The sequence below is a fragment of the Hibiscus syriacus genome, unplaced genomic scaffold, assembly GCF_006381635.1.
Source record: "Hibiscus syriacus cultivar Baekdansim isolate YM2019G1 unplaced genomic scaffold, ASM638163v2 tig00112864_pilon, whole genome shotgun sequence".
Taxonomy (NCBI): Eukaryota; Viridiplantae; Streptophyta; class Magnoliopsida; order Malvales; family Malvaceae; genus Hibiscus; species Hibiscus syriacus.
In genome coordinates, this window is record NW_024063414.1 from 993,036 (window position 1) to 1,012,289 (window position 19,254).

The 19,254-nt window shown below is 35.9% G+C and overlaps 2 protein-coding genes and 1 pseudogene across 3 annotated transcripts; 1 reads left to right on the forward strand and 2 right to left on the reverse strand.

The window, feature by feature from the left end:
• Positions 1 to 26: 26 nt before the first annotated feature.
• On the reverse strand, positions 27 to 4,775 carry LOC120184278 (annotated as a pseudogene).
• Positions 4,776 to 6,222: 1,447 nt separating this feature from the next.
• LOC120184341 (fructokinase-like 2, chloroplastic) lies at positions 6,223 to 16,477 on the forward strand. 2 transcript variants are annotated; one of them, XM_039188839.1, is made up of 6 exons: positions 6,223 to 6,382; positions 6,895 to 7,184; positions 7,275 to 7,915; positions 8,026 to 8,497; positions 9,053 to 9,395; positions 16,467 to 16,477. In XM_039188839.1, the coding sequence occupies exons 1-5, from the start codon at positions 6,342 to 6,344 to the stop codon at positions 9,346 to 9,348; spliced, it is 1,740 nt and encodes a 579-aa protein (XP_039044770.1). In that variant the 5' UTR covers positions 6,223 to 6,341; the 3' UTR covers positions 9,349 to 9,395; positions 16,467 to 16,477. The 2 variants fall into 2 exon arrangements, with proteins under 2 accessions (XP_039044770.1, XP_039044769.1); XM_039188838.1 differs by lacking the exon at positions 16,467 to 16,477 and having other exon boundaries at positions 9,053 to 9,476.
• Positions 9,620 to 18,026, reverse strand: LOC120184340 (serine/threonine-protein kinase 4). The gene is made up of 18 exons (XM_039188837.1): positions 17,241 to 18,026; positions 16,984 to 17,072; positions 16,796 to 16,903; positions 16,529 to 16,636; positions 16,321 to 16,411; positions 15,614 to 15,666; positions 15,134 to 15,196; positions 14,286 to 14,330; positions 13,880 to 13,915; positions 13,176 to 13,231; positions 13,011 to 13,092; positions 11,748 to 11,876; positions 11,418 to 11,568; positions 11,074 to 11,227; positions 10,699 to 10,918; positions 10,155 to 10,355; positions 9,989 to 10,074; positions 9,620 to 9,906 (listed from the first exon to the last, which is right to left on the reverse strand). The coding sequence occupies exons 1-18, from the start codon at positions 17,959 to 17,961 to the stop codon at positions 9,807 to 9,809; spliced, it is 2,493 nt and encodes an 830-aa protein (XP_039044768.1). The 5' UTR covers positions 17,962 to 18,026; the 3' UTR covers positions 9,620 to 9,806.
• Positions 18,027 to 19,254: the final 1,228 nt, after the last annotated feature.

Sequence of the window (19,254 nt, forward strand, 5' to 3'; positions counted from 1 at the left end):
ATGTTGGATAGGCTTCCGACTAAGAGTCATCCAAATACAAGTTTGGTGTAAAAGGGAAAAACACAAAAATCCCAGTTGTCTTTAACATTGTGCACCCTAACGATGTTTGCCCCTCCTAAAATCCCAGTTGTGACACAAGCAATGGTTGCAGAATCTCTTTCGACTGCATCCGGGCGGTTGCAAATTTCACCCAAAAACTGCTTTCTTGATGGTCCAATAAGTAAAGGAGCATGTAAAGCTGCCAAACTTTTCATAGCGATCTCCGAACGAATGATTGGTAAACCTGTGAGGATGTCCAAATTATGTTCAGTATTCTTGGAGAATCCGATTCCGGGGTCGAGAATAATCCTCCAAGCCGGAACTCCGGATAACTCTGCATCCTTAACTCTTGACAACAACTCAGACGCAACCTGCGAACAAACATCACTGAATTGCAGGTTCTCACTATTCTGCATCGTTGTAGGGTCTCCCCTCATGTGCATCATGATATAAGGAACATTAAAGCTAGCAACCATTGTAACATCCCAAACTATGGGTTAGTGACCAAATTGTAAAGTTCCAGAATTTGGTTACTAAAGTAGAAGAATGGATTAGTTTAGTGATTTATTTGAAAGTATTTTCTAAAAGTTGTTAGTAATTATTAAAGGAACTAAAGGGTGAAATGGTCATTTGATCATTTAAGGAATTAAAAATGTGATAGTGGGGATATATATTTTTACACGTAGGAGTGTAGGAAACCAAAAACAATGTCTCCAGAATTCTCTTCTCCTCCTTTCTTCTTTGTGCGTGAAGCTCCAACTCAAAGGTGAGTTTCTTAATTAGTTGGTTATTTGTTGAATTAAAAGTTGGGTTATGATTCTTAGGTGATACTTAAGCTTAAGGAAAGCTTAAGTTATCTTAAGATCAAAAGATAAATGAGTTAGGGAAGATTAAAGATTTGGAGTTCTTGAGTGAATTTATAGAATGGAGTTGATAAGTTGAACTTGAAACTAAATTTGACTTGTCATCAGCTTAATTAAGAAGTATTAAGTGTTAGAATTAGATTTGAAACATGTGGAAAATAGGGTATGATTCCTGAAATTCCTAAAGAGGAGAGGATATTAAGGTTAAAGATGAGATAAATGAATATTAATGAGTTTAAGTATGTATATGTAAGTTAGGAATATGAAAGGGGTTGAAATATGAAGGATTTAATCCAAAAAGAATGAATTTTCAGGTTCAAAAAGAGGATTCTGGGCAGAGTGCATCGATGCATATTCATAGTGCACCGATGCATCAAGGTTAAAACCCAGAAATTGTTTGAAGGTGTATCGATGCACAGGTAGTGCATCGATGCACTCTTTTAATCTAAAAACATCGAATGCAATTGGTGCATCGATGCATAAGGCATGCATCGATGCATCCCAGTAATAAACAAACATCGAATGTATTTTATGCACCGATGCACAGGTAGTGCATCGATGCATTTCGATGCACCGATAGGGAATGCATCGATACACTGTGCAGTGCATCGATGCATACCTTCATTAAAAGATGAAATGAGCTTTTCTTTTAGCCTAAGAAGTGACAATTTAGAAGATATCAATTAGTATACTGATATGTATCAATGTATTATTATGATGTAGATATAGAATAAAGCTTGTTCCGGAACAATCTAAGGATTAAGATTGATTCAAAGCAAACAAGGCTAAGGTGAGTGCACATTATTTAGTATATGAGGTTCAATGGAAAATAAGACTTGCGATAAGTCTATTTCCAATAGTGAAAAACATGAATTCATAGAAGTATGTATTTGTTATGATTTATATGTGTGCATGAGTATATGTTTATGTGATAACATGATAAGATGACAATGATTTACATGTCATATGAACACATGAGAAATGTTATGAGCCATATGAAAGAGAAAGTATATGTGATACATGAGGGTGAATCCTATGTTTATATGAATATGAACTCATATGAGAATTGATATGAACTACGTGATTACATGTATATGTGAATGAAACCATAAGCTTATATGAATATATGATATGGTTACATGAATATGTAAAAGGATATAAAAGATAATGCCCATGTTATGTGTCATGAGAGCTAGGGGTATAGTTGGCATGCCAAGAGTCGAGGGTCTATGTGGTCCTTCGGGACATATATGTATTCTTTGGAACATGTGTGAAGTCTGGTGAGACACATACTTGATCCTTGGCATGTTTATATGATTCTTAAGGAATGATATGTGGTTCTTCGGGACATATATGTATTATTTGGAACATGTGTGAAGTCTGGTGAGACACCTACTTGATCCCTAGTATATGTATACGATTCTTAAGGAATGATATGTGGTCCTTATGGACATTATTATATGGCACCACGGTGCAATTCTACGCGGCACTCCGATGCAATTATATGTGACACTTCGGTGCAATTATATGAGCTGTGGTGACAGCATTAGTGCACAACCTCTATGTACTCGCATATATTTAGTTCTCACATGTGTATCATGGGCTATTAAATAGATAATATTAATAAAGTGATATGATAATATGTTTGTTTCCTTGTGGAATTTCATGTGTGATATTGATTGTACAAATGGTAACTTATAAGACCATATGATGAAAGGAATCAATGATAGTATATATATATATAGTTTATATGACATGATATGTATATGTGCAATTGGTTATGGTATATGTTATATGATATGGACATAAGAGATCATAGGAACATGAGATAAAAGATATGAATGATAATGACATATATGTATGGATATATTTGTTACATGTAAAAGTATGAGTGGTATGAAATGATAGTAGTAATTGTTTAGGTATGATTATTAGTTACCGTTTACCTTATATGTTTATATGCCTCACTAAGTCTTTGACTTAGCGTGTAAGTGATTTACACGTAGGTTTCGAGAAGAGTAAAGAGCAATGTGGAGCAAGACATGTTAGTTCTCCTTACTAAAGGTCAGATCAGAAAAGATGTGAATAGGTATGATTATTAGTTACCGTTTACCTTATATGTTTATATGCCTCACTAAGTCTTTGACTTAGCGTGTAAGTGATTTACATGTAGGTTTCGAGAAGAGTAAAGAGCAATGTGGAGCAAGACATGTCAGTTCTCCTTACTAAAGGTCAGATCAGAAAAGATGTGAATAATATGTATTTTAGTATATAAAGTTCTAGTTGGCATGTTTTCAAAAGAATATATTGTTTAAGCTATGAACAGTTTTATAAATGTTTCGAATAGTTATATGTAAATAAATAAGTGAAATATATACGCTCTGATTGGTTTTGTAATAATGAAAATGTCTTTTATGTAAATTAGTCATTTATATGTTATAAAAGTTTTAAATTACTCACTATTTTATACAAGTACATGTTTTAAAAGGTCAATGTGACACCTCGGATTCGTATCCGGGTCGGATACGGGTTGGGGTGTTACAACCATCTTATGCATGTTAGTATCTAACTGCCCGGCAGATACATCATTTATAATATGAGCTCCTTTATTTACTGCCTGTGCAGCAACATCCGAATAGAAAGTGTCTACGGATACGAGCTTCCCCTCCATCTCGTGCATTCCAAGAACAGATTCTAAGACAGGGATTAACCTATCTAATTCTTCTTCCACGGATATCCTAGAGGCCATCGGTCGTGTAGACTGTGCTCCGATATCTACTATATTCTGCTCCCTCTGAAATCATCGAACGGACACGAGAAAATGCAGTCTCCACCGATACAAACTTTCCACCATCACTAAAACTATCTGGAGTCAGATTGAGAACACCCATGACCGAGGTTTTCTCTGACCAATCCCACAAGTGATTCCTAATCGGTACCCTCTTCATCCCTTCCTTTCCAATGAGGGATTCAGTACCCAATTTCTCCCATAAACCAAATAGTCCATCTGAATCTGTTGAAAAAGAATTCCAACAAGCAACGGTATCACTGTCGATAACCGATCCTAGTAAATCCATCAATGGCGCCATTACAAACGGTCGCTCCCAAATTTTCTCATGGGGGACTGTAAGTGTATCAGAACCAATTCGGTACTTTCCATAAAACAAGATGTCTAGATCAATTGGCCTTGGACCATACCTTATTCCACCGGTACGACCCATGTTCCGCTCAATTGTCTAAAGAACACCCAAAAGTTCATGAGGACCTAGCTTCGTAACAGCTCTAACAGCAGACTTTAGAAATCAAGGCTGATCGGAGACATAGTCAGGTGCTGTCTCGTATAAACAACCATGTCTTATGATATCGATACCCGATTTCCTCATCAACTGCAAGGCTTGATTGAAATTATCAAGTCTGTCACCAACATTGCTTCCTAGAGCAAGCACCACTTCCTGGTCCGGAGAATGAACTCGGACCGAGTGATCCGGGGCCGAATGCAGAAATGCAGAGAAAGACGCTGCAGTAAATGTTAACAAAAATTACTACCAAACAGCGATTAATTTCTATAGAATCAACAGATTCGAGTTTCTTTTCCATTTAAACCAATCGCCAATTCAAATAACTAATGCAAGAAAGTTAACATTCTGAAACTAACTACCACAAGTAAATCCAGGGAAACCTAAACATTAGCATCAAGTTTCGAACAATACGAAGAATCCCTAGTGAATCAGTACAATAAACACATCCAAAACCTGAATTTGATATTTACCTTTGCAACGCTTTTGGGCACCAAAAATCCCATGTTTGGTGGGCAAAAGCTTCTTGAAAAGATTCATATATCAACAAGTTTCTTCAACAGCCTCTATTGCCAGCATCAAACTGCAGCTACAAATTGAAGAAATGAGATCAAAGATAGAAATACCCATGTTTATAGAAAGCAAAATCTTTCAATTTCACCAACTAAATACAAAAATAAATTATACAAGAGTTCCTTGCCTGCACATTCGTCGTAGAAGAAATAGAAGTGATGACTTTAATGAATCCAAGTGCTGGGATACTTCAACTTTTAGTTTTCTTTGTTAAGTTAAACTAATTGATAAACAAACAATAAACCTGTTAAATTGATCTCAATCATTTTATCCCTTTAACATTTCTTTGAATAATTTCTTATATTTTATTATTCTTAAAAATTAATGATTGAATTTATTATTTTAAAATTTAATAATTAAAATAGGAGTGAAGAAAATTAATAGATGAAATTTATTATTTAATTTTATTTCTTTGGGATAAAGTATACAAATAGACCCTGAATATAAAGTATTATTTTATTAAGTCTTGCTATTATTAAAAGTTATAAAATGATCATTTAATTATAAGATATTATCATGTTAAGTCCTTTAACTATTAAAATTTACAGAATGACCACTCAACTATCCACATGTTTCAAACTCATCATTTTCTAGTTAAAAGTTTGACGACAATTAGAGATGGGCACGGGGTGGGATGATTTTTTGGCCTCCTCGAAATCTATCGCTTATACCTTACCCACATTGTCTTGATAATTTTTAGCTTTTCTCTCGCCCCCGAACCCACCCTAATTTTTAAATAAAAAACCTTGATCCCTACCAACTCATTTCGAATATATTAATACTTTAACATAATTCAAATATATTTTTTATAATAATATATTTATAATCATTTATTATTTTTAAATTATTAAAATAAAATATTTATAATAATTTATTATATTTATAATAATTAAATAATATATTTAACATTACAAAACTAAGAATATTTAAAATCTTAATATATATATATATATAAACATTATATTTAATATATATATATATATATATATATATATATATATATATATATATATAATCGGGTAGGGTCGATGATTTTTCACCTTAAACTTGACTTTGTCTGAACCCCAAAATTTCAAAAAAAAAATTACCCCTATAAAGTCGGGTTAGGTCGAAACCAGTATAGTTCGGGTATTTCGATTATCCCTAACGAGAGTAAGTTGAATGTTAACATGTTGACTACGATATCATAAAATTTGATCCCAAAATCTCAAATAATTATCACATCTTAGTCAACAAGTTAACGTCTAACTCAAATTGTCCTTTATTTTAAAAAAAATTAGCTTAAAACATAGAAACTGTTAAATGACAATTTTTTAATTTTTAATAATAAAAAAATTTAATAAAATATCTTATAGATCAACTACCAATAAACAAGAGACCATTGTGTAGACCCTATTTCTTTCAAGATTAAATGTGAAATATATATGGGGAAAGCGCGTGTAAAATTAAAAACCCTGGAGCATGAGTTCCCTCAATCCTTTCTTTCATTTCCAATCTTAAACCCCCAACAACAAACAACGTTCCCTCTATTTTACATGCTTTGTTTAGCTTCAATTTAGGAGAGATAACAATGGCATCCCTTTCTTTCCCTCCTTTTCACTCACTTTCCAGGTTGGTTCTTTCTTTCTCTCTTTTCATTTCGTTTTGCAACTGTTATCGTTCGCATTTCATGGGAGATTTCATATTTTCTTTGCTATTTTTTGTTCCAAAGATATTTTCTTTTCGTCCTTCCTCGCGTGTTAGCTAAAGACCCTTTTTTTATGATTTCCTTAATGTGCTATTTAGTGCTGAATTGTGGAACTTGGCGTTACCTTCTTCTTTTTTATCAGAACGTTGAATGAAATTCGAAGTGTTTTTCTTGATTTGCCTTAGAATTTAATTCTTTGGTATGTGTTAAATTTAAATTTGATGCGTGTTTTTAGCCTTCTTATCTGGTGTTTGGGGCGTGGGAAAGTTGCTGTCGGTGGAATTTAATGTCGGAATGTATGGTAAATCCCTTTACTCTGTAAGATTACAGGTTAACTAGGGTTTTGTCGCGGATTGCTTGTAAATCAGAGGGTGATTCTTTCTATGCTTCGCTATGCAGATTTTTCAGTCTTCAATTCTTCTTTCTGATTATGCAGGTGGAAGTCGAATCCAATTTGTTTCCCGGTGCGTCCTCTGGATTTCTGCTTGCGGTACAAGTGCTGTCTCTCGGCCAAGAAAAATGCTGACATTTTTTCTCAAGAGGAACCTAGTGAAAACAGAGCAGTTGTTGAGAAGAAGACTTTGGGAACTACTCGACGGACTGCAACACGAAGTAGGAAGAAAGCAAAAGACGAAGTGCTCGATGAAACTGGTTCTGATAACAAGGAAAGCGCGTCTGCTTCAAGTGAAGATAAAAATAAAACCTCCAGGAGGACTAGAAAGAAAGGTATAACCTTGGAATTTCTTCGATGGCTTGCTTCATCGTATTTTCTTAAGTTAATTATTACAAAAATTGATATTTTTTTATTATTCATAGTGCCATCGGCTTCTACTACTACCAAGGAAACAAAACCAGAGAAAAAGGTGAGGAGGAGAAGGACAACGAAGAAGGGTGATGATAAAGAAGTGCACCAAAGTGAAACTGAAATTAGTGACATGGAGGATTCGGCTCTAGTGCCAAATGTGGGTGATGAGAGTGAGGAAGACCTTGAATTGAGCATAGATGAAGGTGAAGATATTAGTTTCACCTACGGATGGCCTCCGCTCGTTTGTTGCTTCGGAGCTGCACAGCATGCCTTTGTTCCTTCCGGAAGGCCAGCCAACAGACTTGTAGATTACGAAATTCATGAGAGAATGAAAGAAGCACGATGGGCACCTGAAAAATTCGTTAGGGCACCCGGGAGTTGCGCTGGCAGTGTCGCTCTTGCTCTTGCTAAGCTGGGTGGTAAAGTAGCCTTCATGGGAAAGCTCGGTGATGATGACTATGGTCAGGCCATGCTATGGTACTTAAATGTGAACAACGTTCAAACACGATCGGTTCAAATTGATAGTAAAAGGCCAACAGCTATGTCACAGATGAAAGTTAGCAAGAGAGGTCGCCTGAGAATGACTAATCTTAAATCATGCGCCGAGGATTCTCTTTCCAAATCCGAGATCAATATCGACGTGCTTAAAGCGGTAATAGATTTCAGTAAATAAGCAAAAAGTAGTCAATGCAAATGTTTGTTTTGTATTTAAGAAAGCTGTATTAGTCCTAGAAGTTACAGACTTATTTAACCTCCTTGTAGGCGAAAATGTTCTACTTCAGCACACATTCTCTTCTCGATCATAACATGAGATCAACTACGTTGAGAGCTATCAAGATTTCCAAGAAATTAGGAGGCGTTATTTTCTACGATGTAAACCTTCCACTGCCACTTTGGCGGTCCGATGAAGAGACCAAAATGTTCATAAAAGAAGCATGGAACCTTGCTAATGTTATTGAGGTTACTAAGCAAGAACTGGAGTTTTTGTGTGGAATAAAGCCTACGGAAGAATTTGACACCAAGAACAATGCGAGCTCGAAATTTGTCCATTATGATCATGAAGTGGTTGCACCACTTTGGCATGAGAATCTCAAGACTTTGTTTGTAACAAATGGGACTTCCAAGATACACTATTACACTAAAGAGCAAAATGGTGCAGTGCATGGGATGGAGGATGCCCCCTTAACCCCCTTCTCGCAAGATATGTCGGCATCTGGAGATGGCATCGCTGCAGGTACGGGCATGTGGATCTACCTATTACTGCTTATGCTAACATGAAAGTGTACATGATACTTTGGAACAACTATTTTGGGTGCCTTTCGAGCTTGGCACCTTACAAATCATACCTTTTCTATTCAAAACATATTGTTTTTTAGGGACAAACCGGAGAGTTGGTGTCACAACCCAACCTGAAGTTGTCCTCTCTAGTTATCCATTAGCCCCCTCAAAGTTTTGTCACACAGGTGGACCTCACAGATTCGAACCTGAAACATCACATACGAATGAGTGCACTCTACAGAACGCATAACAATTGATCTACCATCCAAATAGGACAATTTCGACTTATGATCTCAGATGCGGTCCATCAGACTGGGTCGGGTTGTGGCAGTTAACTTGGTCAACTATTTTTATCTTCCCTAAAGCATTTATATCTGAAACTTTAAATTCATGTCCGACACATATTTGGATAATGGGAACAGGGGTATAAATTCTTAAATATGAAACATGGTTATTTGGTGTTCGAACTCCAGCTTACTCATCTTTTTGTTTTTGGGGAACAAATTTTCAGCCCTCCTGAGAATGTTAACGGTTCAGCCAGATCAGCTTACTAATAAAGGATACTTGGAACACACACTTAAGTATGCAATTGACTGTGGGGTCATAGACCAATGGATAGTTTCGTGTACACGGGGCTGCCCTCCGAGGGAAGGTATTGAAGAAGAAGAAGAAGAAGAAACAGAAGTAGACACAGTCCCTGATCCAAATGGCATAAGATCGATAACGGAAAGGGAATACCGCACACTAGTGGAAACCGCAGATATATCGGAACATGGCACTATGTTGGAATCGGTAAGAATATCATAGATGCAATTCTGATTCGTATAGTTCATTTCATTTTATGCCTTCTGAAAGTATCTTCTCAACTTGGAAGCCAAATTTTGAATGAATGAAGTCTGCTCGAGCTTGTTTTTTTGTAAAAACTGAGCATGTTTTTCTATACTTGTTATTTGTGCTTGAACTCGAGTTCGATTGGCTGGCCGCCAAATGTTCCCTGAACCAAAGGAATAAAAGGTTATATACACTTTAAAGCTTTGATTTATCAACTGTCAATCCAGCGCAGAACTCAAAAAGGAGATTACAACATTAAACATTGTTCATTATCACTGATGATGGAAATGTATACGAGAAATTTCCGATTACATTTCATTTTTTTCCACCATGTAACCTTGTATATGATACAGGACCCCACATAATCATTGAGCAAAAGGGGATAAGAAAAATAACATACAACAACAAAAAAAGAAATGTAGCATTCGACTACCCTATAACCGGAGAATGGTTCGCAGTGTGTCGCATAGGTTTTGAATGGTTTGCTGCTCCTGAGTTGCCTGCAATTCTTGAAGTGGCATCTCCTCGTAGCACCTGAAATGAATCCGAGACAAATGCTGTAAGAAAGAACAAAATAAATGGTAGCTGATGATTCGTAAAATTTATTAGTTCTTACATTTTGTGGTAAGCTAGAGCCTGTGCCAGATTCATTAGAGTAGAACTTGAAGTGAGCCTTTGATAAACACTAGGAGGAAGAGGAACCTATAGAATTTTAAACTGGTAAACTATTCACAAACCGATATAGGAGAAGAATCGAGATAAGGAGGGAGATAGGAAGTGACCTCATTTTGTGTTCTTCGACCCTTTTTCGGTTGCCCATCACCTGCAAAAAGTTCCTGCAGTGCTTCCACTGCCACGGTTCCGGTACTATCTTGCTTCATACCTCCGAGGATATTGTCTGATAAAAGGGCAATTGGGGATATATCTGATGCCCTCAAGAATGGAATAGGTACTGTATTACCGGCTGCATATATAGAAAAGAGCTGCAAAACAATTGACAAGACAACAAATCTCAGCTGCAGTCACAGCAAAAGGAATAATATGGGAGTACATGAACCATTTGTAGTGATGGATAACAGGAAGCGATCAAACAGAAAGCAAGCTTGACAGATATCAAGGTGAAAAACCACAAGCTCCTCAAGCTAAATTCAAGCACGCTAAACTTTCAAAAGAAGGGCTGCAATTCTCAGAAGCACAACCATTGAAGATTCCTAATTTCATTCGAACTCCACTGAAATCAGTAAAGTTCTGACCTTACTTCCTTAGAGAATTAGACACCGCTCATTAATTGATTTAAGTGGATATAGATTACAGAATGGGAATAACCTTATCTTGTAAAGCAAAGGCCTTTTTGTTGCTGACGGTTTCGTTCTTCAATGTGCTACTACTGATATCACTGCTATCTTTCGTCCTTGCATGTGGAACACTGTCTGACCTCAGTTTCTGGTCACCAAGGGCCAATATTGAAGGAGAAGATCCCTGAGTCATTATGTTTGATTCTTCCATGGTATTGTTGTTTGCTGAAGCACCCTTTCTGTTATCCAACCTAGAAAACATGCCCAATGAATTGGATGCTTGAGTTGACAAATAGAGGAACGACTTCACTACTTCAGTGATATACACACATTAATAAAATTTATTCACACATAGAAGCAAGCACTGGAACTTATTGAACTCAGAAGCGTATAGGAAGGGAAGTACAGTGATTCAGGTAACTGCCTAACTGTGCCATTAATCAACTTGCTTTCAAAGTGTTCAAGAGCAGCTGAAACTTCTTCACCACTGTGGGGTTCAGTTTGAGAAAGTGACTTCCGAGATCCATCCTCACTGTGAACTATTACAGTGCCAAACTCCCCTGTCCGACATAATATTATGATCACAAATAAAGAGAACGATCCGACCAACAAATTTTATCCACAAACTAATAAAGCAGTACAATTGTCTTAGTTCCAGTCTGCTCCATTTAAGATATCAACTAAAAAAAAAGAAAACCTCAGAAGTTCCTTTATATTATTAGATTTGACATGCAAACAAGGACTCCATACCTTCACCAGTCACTTCCACACCATCTAACATCTGCTGCTGCTTCGAAGTGCCAGATGCAGAAACCTCATTTGCAACTTGAAGACCCATATTTTGAGGCCTTGATGGAACAGTTTCTCCATAATCATCATTCGGATTTGAACCTACCACTGGCTGCTCCAAGTTCAGAGCAGTCAGAACCAAAAGAGATGCATAAACACGCAAACCATGACACTACTTAGTGTGCCTAGCTCTCAGAATGTATGCATGTCCGCAACTAGTTGATCATGTTTTTTTTAAAAAAAGAAAAAGAAAAAGGAGATTGACTGCAGATCGAGGAAGAATATACATACATCTAGTCCAGAAATGGCAGGAGCAAGAGTTTGTTCTTGTTGAACCATTGCAGCCCTTACTTGCCTAGCCTTCTCAATCTTTGGCAACATTACAGAAGCTCCACATTTGCATTTCACAATGAATTTGTGCTAAGTTTTAAAAGACAACGATTTCAGCCAAGAAGTACACAAGTAAATAAGTGAAAGAACCAAAGGGAAAGGAAAGTGATTAAGAAATGTGTAAATAACTAAATAAGCATATTAAAACAATCCTTTCCCCCTAACTATTAAAAAATGCTTCATTTCAACTCTATGCAGTTTCTTACATGTAGTGATCATATTTAAACTTCTGACAGTCATTTTAGCCTACAATAATAAAGAAACCAGAAACTTCCGTTATTATTAGACAAACTTTACTACAAACTATATCTAGACTCTACACTATCATCATTCCTACGGCACACACAAAAATGCAAGATCACCTGGTTTTACTTATAGATCAAATCAATGATGATAATGACAATAGATTCAAATTTCCAGCCATTAATATAACTTATGCAAGTGCTCATATAAAGTGTTTAATCAAAGCAGCGTTATTATACAATAAAGAATGAAACATAAGTACAAGACCAAAGGGCAAAAATCAAACTGAGTAAGCATCTGAGTCTAACTGTATTATTAGTGCATAAAAGGGCCGAAACCAAAAAGATTTAGATTTATGTATGGCTATTTTGGAGGAGGGGAAAACAACAGTAAAGCAAGAGCTGGAATATGCGGGGAGCATTGGTAGATGAAGCCCAGTAAAGGAATAGAGAACCCAATCCCCTAAATAAATCCTATGCATACAGATGTTTGCTTGTACAGACTGGGAAATGTGCAATGTGAAATACACTTCTCACACAAGCATTGTAAGGACCAGTTAGGATTCTCAAATTCTACGAAATCAAACAGCCAACATGCGGAAAATAAGAGTTTTGAACTACCCCTGAAGATAATAAAAGTGTATTAAGCATTGAAGCTTTATATGTGACTTGAATGATCATAGGGAAAACTTTATGTCATGAGCATGTGGATAAGGTTGTCCTTAGATGATTTAACACTCACAAGAACAGATGACAAGTTTATAAAACAGATTTGAAATGCTTAATCTGAGACCGAAAGGGAAAACACCTTCACATTATGATATATGTAGTAAATGCATACGAAAGACAGATGAAAATTCCAAAGAGTATAAATAACTCTAATAGAGGTAGAAAAGGTTATATATAACTTATACTACCATACCTTCAGCATCTCAGATGCAGTAGGGCGTAGACGTGGATCCTTTGTAAGGCTCTTAGCAACAAAATCATGAAAGACGAGAGACCTGCAAGTCAAACCTACCTAAGTTAGAAAACAGAGAAGTGATGTTTTAATTAACTCATGTTCAAAAGCTGCTAGTAGCTTAACCATTTTTCTTTGTCCTCAAGCATTGGAGCTGGCTCTCTCGATATCATAAAGATAACCTATTGCAAACACCAATGATGTTATCTTCCAAAGACTGAATGAGAATAGTACAATATGATATCATTAAAAAAAACAACAATAAAAAGAAAAGCATAGAGATCCAGAAACACTTAATAAATATTTTACATATGCTACAAGAGCCAATCACAGAAATGTCATCAAATGGGAGTATATGCATCCCCCGCAAGTGCTCAAACACTCATTTTCAGTTGATATATCTACCAAAACAAACAAAACCCAAGTTCTCACGTTTTATCCTACACCCACATGCCCAATACCGGGTGTAGATGTCCTCAGAAAACCAAGACGTCTAATTGAATCAAAATATAACAGTAACAGAGTGCGACATGTGAAATTCATACTCACATTATATAAACATTGTAGAAAGACACTAGTTTATGGCTCAGCCAACAGGGTTTATGACAACACCAAATCTCTGATACCGATATATTGCTTTAATATGTACCACGTCAGAGGACAAATCCCAGGGTCGCTAGTTTTTGAAGAAATTCTATCTCATATCACTAATCATGTATTTTTCAAGGAGAACTTATTCATACGGAGGGAGTTTATGGCAAGATGCATGTACGCTAATGCTTAAAACAAATCGAACTTCAAATGCTTTGCATCATGCATGCACTACTTACCCTCATTGGATGCACAGCAGCTCTTGGAGGAAGTCCCTAAAAGATCAAAGAACTCAATCAGATTCAATGATTGTTATCAATTTCATTCACCTTTAATGTTTCTTTCTCAAAAGTCATTCAATGTACACAAGACTCAATTACTAAAATTGGAGCTACAAAACAACTATTAAACGGGTGTCCCCTATTTTGCTCATAAAAATTGTAACTTGACTTCTCAGTCCTAAAATTATGAACTAATAACAAATATTTATTAAAAAATTACTCGGCAAGCTAATATATTAAATTCAAATAACTCAACAAGTCTAAATGCCATATTTTAGAAGTGAAAAGAAAATGAATAAGATGCATTGCCCATTAAAGCTTTTGCTGAGAGCTGCAAAGCCAGTGACAGAAATAATAAGAATACCTCTGCCATTTCAATTGCAGATATACCAAGTGCCCACAAATCCACCTGGAAGCAAAATGTTTAAAACACAAAAGTTAGACAAGGGACAACTATACTGCTTCAAAGAAATTAAACCATTTTCCATCAGAATCAAATCAATAATTCATACTAACGTCATCCATACAATATTTATGCAAGAACTTTCCATGGAAATTCTGATAAGGCAGAATCTTCCAATGGTTTTCCAGAAATTTGGGATTTTACGAACTATTTCTGTTGCTTTTGGATTTTCCCAAATTTGTTTTACCATCTAAGTTACATCATGCAATTCCAAACTTTCAAACTTTTAGTCATTCTCATGCATCTACAATTTAAATGGCCCAAACATATTAAAACAGTGGAAGAAAGCATGCCGTGATCTTTTCATTACAAAGCCTCATTCTCCAAGTGCTAAGATCTCCAACTTTAAGTGTCATAGTTCAGGATTGTACTACATATCTTTTTTTTGATAGAAGGATTGTACTACATATCTTGATAGGAAGATAATCTATATTTTCTGTTTCCCAATATAACCGAGGTCTGTTCCACATAAAACATTAATGATACTTTATTAATTGATCCTAGGAGCCATAGAAAACTATTAGTTTTCTTTCTTGCTGCTTAAAAATTAATAGTTCTAATAAAAATTTATGCAATTTCCAACCAGATTATCTAGCAATGGATCAAGAAACATCAATGTCAAAATGCAAGCAAATAACTCATTCCCAGTTCTATCAAAGGGAAAAAGAGAGAGAGAGAGAGAGAGAGGCTAAGCATTAAACGCAAAACCTTAAAGAAGACCAAACCATGCAGCTCAATGAATAAGATACCTTTCCATCATAGCGACTTTCCTGAATAACTTCTGGAGCCATCCAATGTGGAGTGCCAATAAACTTGAAACAAAATAAGAACAGTGTCACTAGCACATTTCCAGTAGTTGAGAACAATAAATCATCAAATCAAGATATCAATAATACAAATATCCATCAGTCAAAATATGGTGAGGCCTGTTATGTATAATCTGTTGTTTTATGCACCATAAGGTTTCCATAATAAAGGAAGTTATGGAATTTTCGGTATGCCTGTTATGCATAATCTGTTGTTTCATGCATTTAACATGATATCTCAAGAACTAACCTTTTAAATTATTAATTCAGTTTATCACTTTGACATTGGTAAGGAAGTGTAGGATGATTTTGATTTCAGTTAAGTCTTTTTTTCTGAACATATGCTAGCTTAGATAAACCAAAGAATGCTCAAAAGAAATGAAACATTAGCAAACATTGTGAACTACACAGAGAACTACATACCGTATTGCGCTTTGACATGGTCCTTGTAAGCTGTGCTGCTACCCCAAAATCACCTGTTCAGTGATCAAAATAACAACATATTTGCAGATCAGCAAGTTGTCAAAGAGGGTGAAAAGGTAAAACATTAAGCCCAGATGGGAACAGCTTTCCCATAAACCATTTCCCCTCAACTTTTGTCTCAGATTTTCTTGACCGTCTTCAAGGCATCTCAAGTCAATACTCATGTCTTTAAAGACCTACCATTCAAATTCAATTAAAAAAGTGGACTGTTCTCTAGGGGCCCATATGTTTATCACATTTGTCTGCCTAAGATTATGCTCAATATTCAATTAGAAAGAAAAGCACTATCATTTCAATCTTTCTATAAATTAAAAGCATCATCCAAATTAATAAAAGCAAAGTCTTCGGCAGATTAATCATAGGTCAAACTGATAATCTCTAGGAAAAGGATATTAATGCATTTTTGTTGTTTCTACTGTATTGTCTAATAAACAAAGAATGGATAGCAGGTAAAATTTGTTTCTAGGGCACCTTTTGCTATGGACAGAACGTATAGAAACTTCTTTATCATGCAAAGTGCGCAGTTGTCAAGAAAATAGTAATTGAATAGTTACTGATCATATCAAAGACAACAAAAAAGAATTTTAACTTCCTAATTTCCCATTGACTTCAATTTGAAAAAAGAAAGTTACACAAAGTGTACTCACCCAATTTGACCTCTCCTTGTTCAGTTAACAAGATATTACCACCTTTGATATCTCTATGAACTTTGAAAATTGAGTGCAAATATTCAAGGCCCTGCATCAGAAAAAAAAAAGAGATTATATTAAATTAGAAAGTTGATACAAATTAGAGAATGCATCAACATCATTGCGGAGTATTATTTCATTCCAAACTAAATAGACTTAATAATACCTTTAAAGCTTCCCTACATATATATGCTATCTGATACTCCTCTAAAGGCTCCTCAGTAACATGAATTAAATCAGCAACACTTCCACCTCCACAGTATTCCATTACTATCTGCCCAAAAATGAAAATAAGTTATCCAAAAAACATAAATATCAGGAAAAAAGCAAATGCAACACAGGTAAAATTAAATCAATACAATCTAGAAACTGAACTCAGCCCAAACAATCAGGAAATAAAATCTTGATGGAGAAAAATGCTTATTGCACTAACCCAAAGATATTCATCCCCTTGATAGCTCCCAAGGTACCGAACAACATTCGGATGGCTACATTGCTGCAACATCTCAATTTCACCACGAATTTCTTCATACCCTTGTTCCTGAAAATAAACAAACTTAATAGCATATTCACAGAGGATTATCCAGCCACATCAAATATAAAAAAGAAAACCATACATACCCCTTCCGATAAAGATAGAACTTTAATGGCAACAAGCTCAGAAGTTTTTATATCTCTAGCCTTGTAAACAGCCCCATAAGAACCTTTCCCTGCCACCAAAATTCCAATATCAGTTAACATTTGCACTTGCCCTAAAATCAAGAATCCCCGGTCATTAAAAGACAAAACATAGTTCACTTAGCATTTCCATGATAATCATACGAGCATGAGGATAATCATCACTCAGTTGTCTTAAACTAGTACAATTAAAAACTTACCCAGCTCATTGAGCAACTCATATTTAGTGCAAGGATCTTCTCTAGTAACGCTATCTGGAATCGAACTCAAGGAAGCCTTACTATTTTGCAAGAACCGATTCTCTTCCCCTTGCAAAGACGTAGTCGAAGTAGAGCTCTTTTGTTTCCCAAACCCTAGCTCTCCCATACTCGCAACCGCTCTCTTAACCACCGTCCCACTCCCTTCCCTCTCGCTCCTCACCGTCGATCTCACCACAAACGTCCCAAAATCTTCCCTATCTCCATCCTCCTCCTCTTCCTCCTCCTCTTCATCATCATCAACGTTAAGTCCATCTCTCCTAGCCCTCATCGGGCTCGCCACGGGCGCTTGCGGTGGTTTAAACGAATACGACGCTTGACCACGAGTTTTACGTCCGCGATCGGATTTCACGATAACGGTTCCAAAATCTCCGGCATCGTCATCGTCGACGACGTCGAAATCGGTAGGACCGCCGCCAAAGTCTTTAGGGAGACGTCTGAAGAGAGGAGGGAGGGAGGGGTCGTCTTCATCTTCTTCGTTGCCGTCCTTGTAAATCATTGTGGCGTAAAGGTCCGACTCACGAGGACCTTGCGGTTTAGATTTGGATCTGCCGGAACCGGAGTCGGATTCAGATTCGGATCCAGAGTGGACGACGAAAGTCGAGTAAAGGTCAGATTTCGCCGGAGCTTTACGGCTCCGACGAGTGCTGGGAGGGTAATTCATGACTGCTCCCTTTCCACTCTCGCAGGCAGTAAAGCTCGTTAAAAAGTCAACGAAGCTTAGAGCAGTAAACGCATAATCGCCAAATGGCCGTTGCGAGCTGAATAGACAAAGACCGTAATCTCCCTTGCACTGGAAATTTGGTGGGCCTCGCCACTGCATGCACTCGCTAAAGCCCAATACATTTAACTAAATTGGGCTTACTTTATAATGGCCCACAAAAAGGAAAAATGATTAAAGGCTATTTATGGATTTGGCCAAGACCTAACTAAGCAAGCATTATAGTTAAAATGATACATTAAAAAAATGTGAAAGATGTGCATGAGACCCGAACTCGACGGGTTTCAACTTGACCCAACCCGATCGGGATGGGTTTTTCTTAAAAAACATTCAGTGTCGGATCGGGTCAGGTTCGAGATTAGGTTTAGGGTGAAAAATATCCAACCCGAACAAAAAATATATAATTTTACCTTATATATTTAGGGATAATTATAATAATACCCCTCTATATATTATTTTTTTAAATTAAATATATATTTTTATTGAATAAAAATGATATTTTATTATTATTTCGAGACGGGTTCGGATCAGGTGGATGGTGTATTTTTTTAGGTTGGATGGAGGGTCTAAAATTTTAGGGTTGGGTTTGTGCCCATCCCTAAGTGTAGTAGAGAACACAATTACATAATTTGTGGGTAAACTACACATTTAATATTTAAACTATAAATTTTGATCAATTTTAGTATCTAAATTTTTAATTTTTTCAAAACCATACCTAACGTTTAGTTTTCATTTCATTATAGTACCCTCATTGTTAAAAACTTAACACGTTTAACACCTAAATTTTCTGTTTTGGTCCATTTTAGTACCTAAACTTTCAATTTTTCAAAACCTAACGTTAAAGTACTAAAATGAAACAAAAACTAATGTTTTTAACGGCAAGATACTGAAATGAAATAAAAACTAAATTTTATGTATGATTTTGAAAAATTAAAAGTTTAGGTGTTAATACAGGCCAAAACTAATAGTTTATATATTAAACGTGTAATTTACCCATAAATTTTTTATAGTTTAGAACAATTATTAGTATATATTCAAAACAATTCTTAATTTATTGACAATGTATACACACTTTTTACAGATATAATTGCTCAAATTCAAGGCCTCTAGGAAAAATAATCCTCCCTTTTATCAATGAGATCACTTGATGAGTTTATATGTAGTTTTTTTTAGCATTCTAATATGGTCTCATGAGATTCTATTGAGCGGTCTTTGTCGTTAAAAAGTGTTTACATA

Bases quoted from the DNA above. Each gene is read 5' to 3' on its own strand.
- LOC120184341 (XM_039188839.1), top strand. From the start codon at position 6,342: ATGGCATCCCTTTCTTTCCCTCCTTTTCACTCACTTTCCAG. The intron at 7,185-7,274 runs GTATAACCTTGG...TATTATTCATAG, and splicing joins CAGGAGGACTAGAAAGAAAG to TGCCATCGGCTTCTACTACT. The intron at 7,916-8,025 runs GTAATAGATTTC...ACCTCCTTGTAG, and splicing joins ATATCGACGTGCTTAAAGCG to GCGAAAATGTTCTACTTCAG.
- LOC120184340 (XM_039188837.1), bottom strand. From the start codon at position 17,961: ATGAATTACCCTCCCAGCACTCGTCGGAGCCGTAAAGCTCCGGCGAAA. The intron at 15,197-15,613 runs GTATGTAGTTCT...TTTTGTTTCAAG, and splicing joins CCATGTCAAAGCGCAATACG to TTTATTGGCACTCCACATTG. The intron at 11,569-11,747 runs GTATGTATATTC...AACTTGGAGCAG, and splicing joins CTGCCATTTCTGGACTAGAT to CCAGTGGTAGGTTCAAATCC.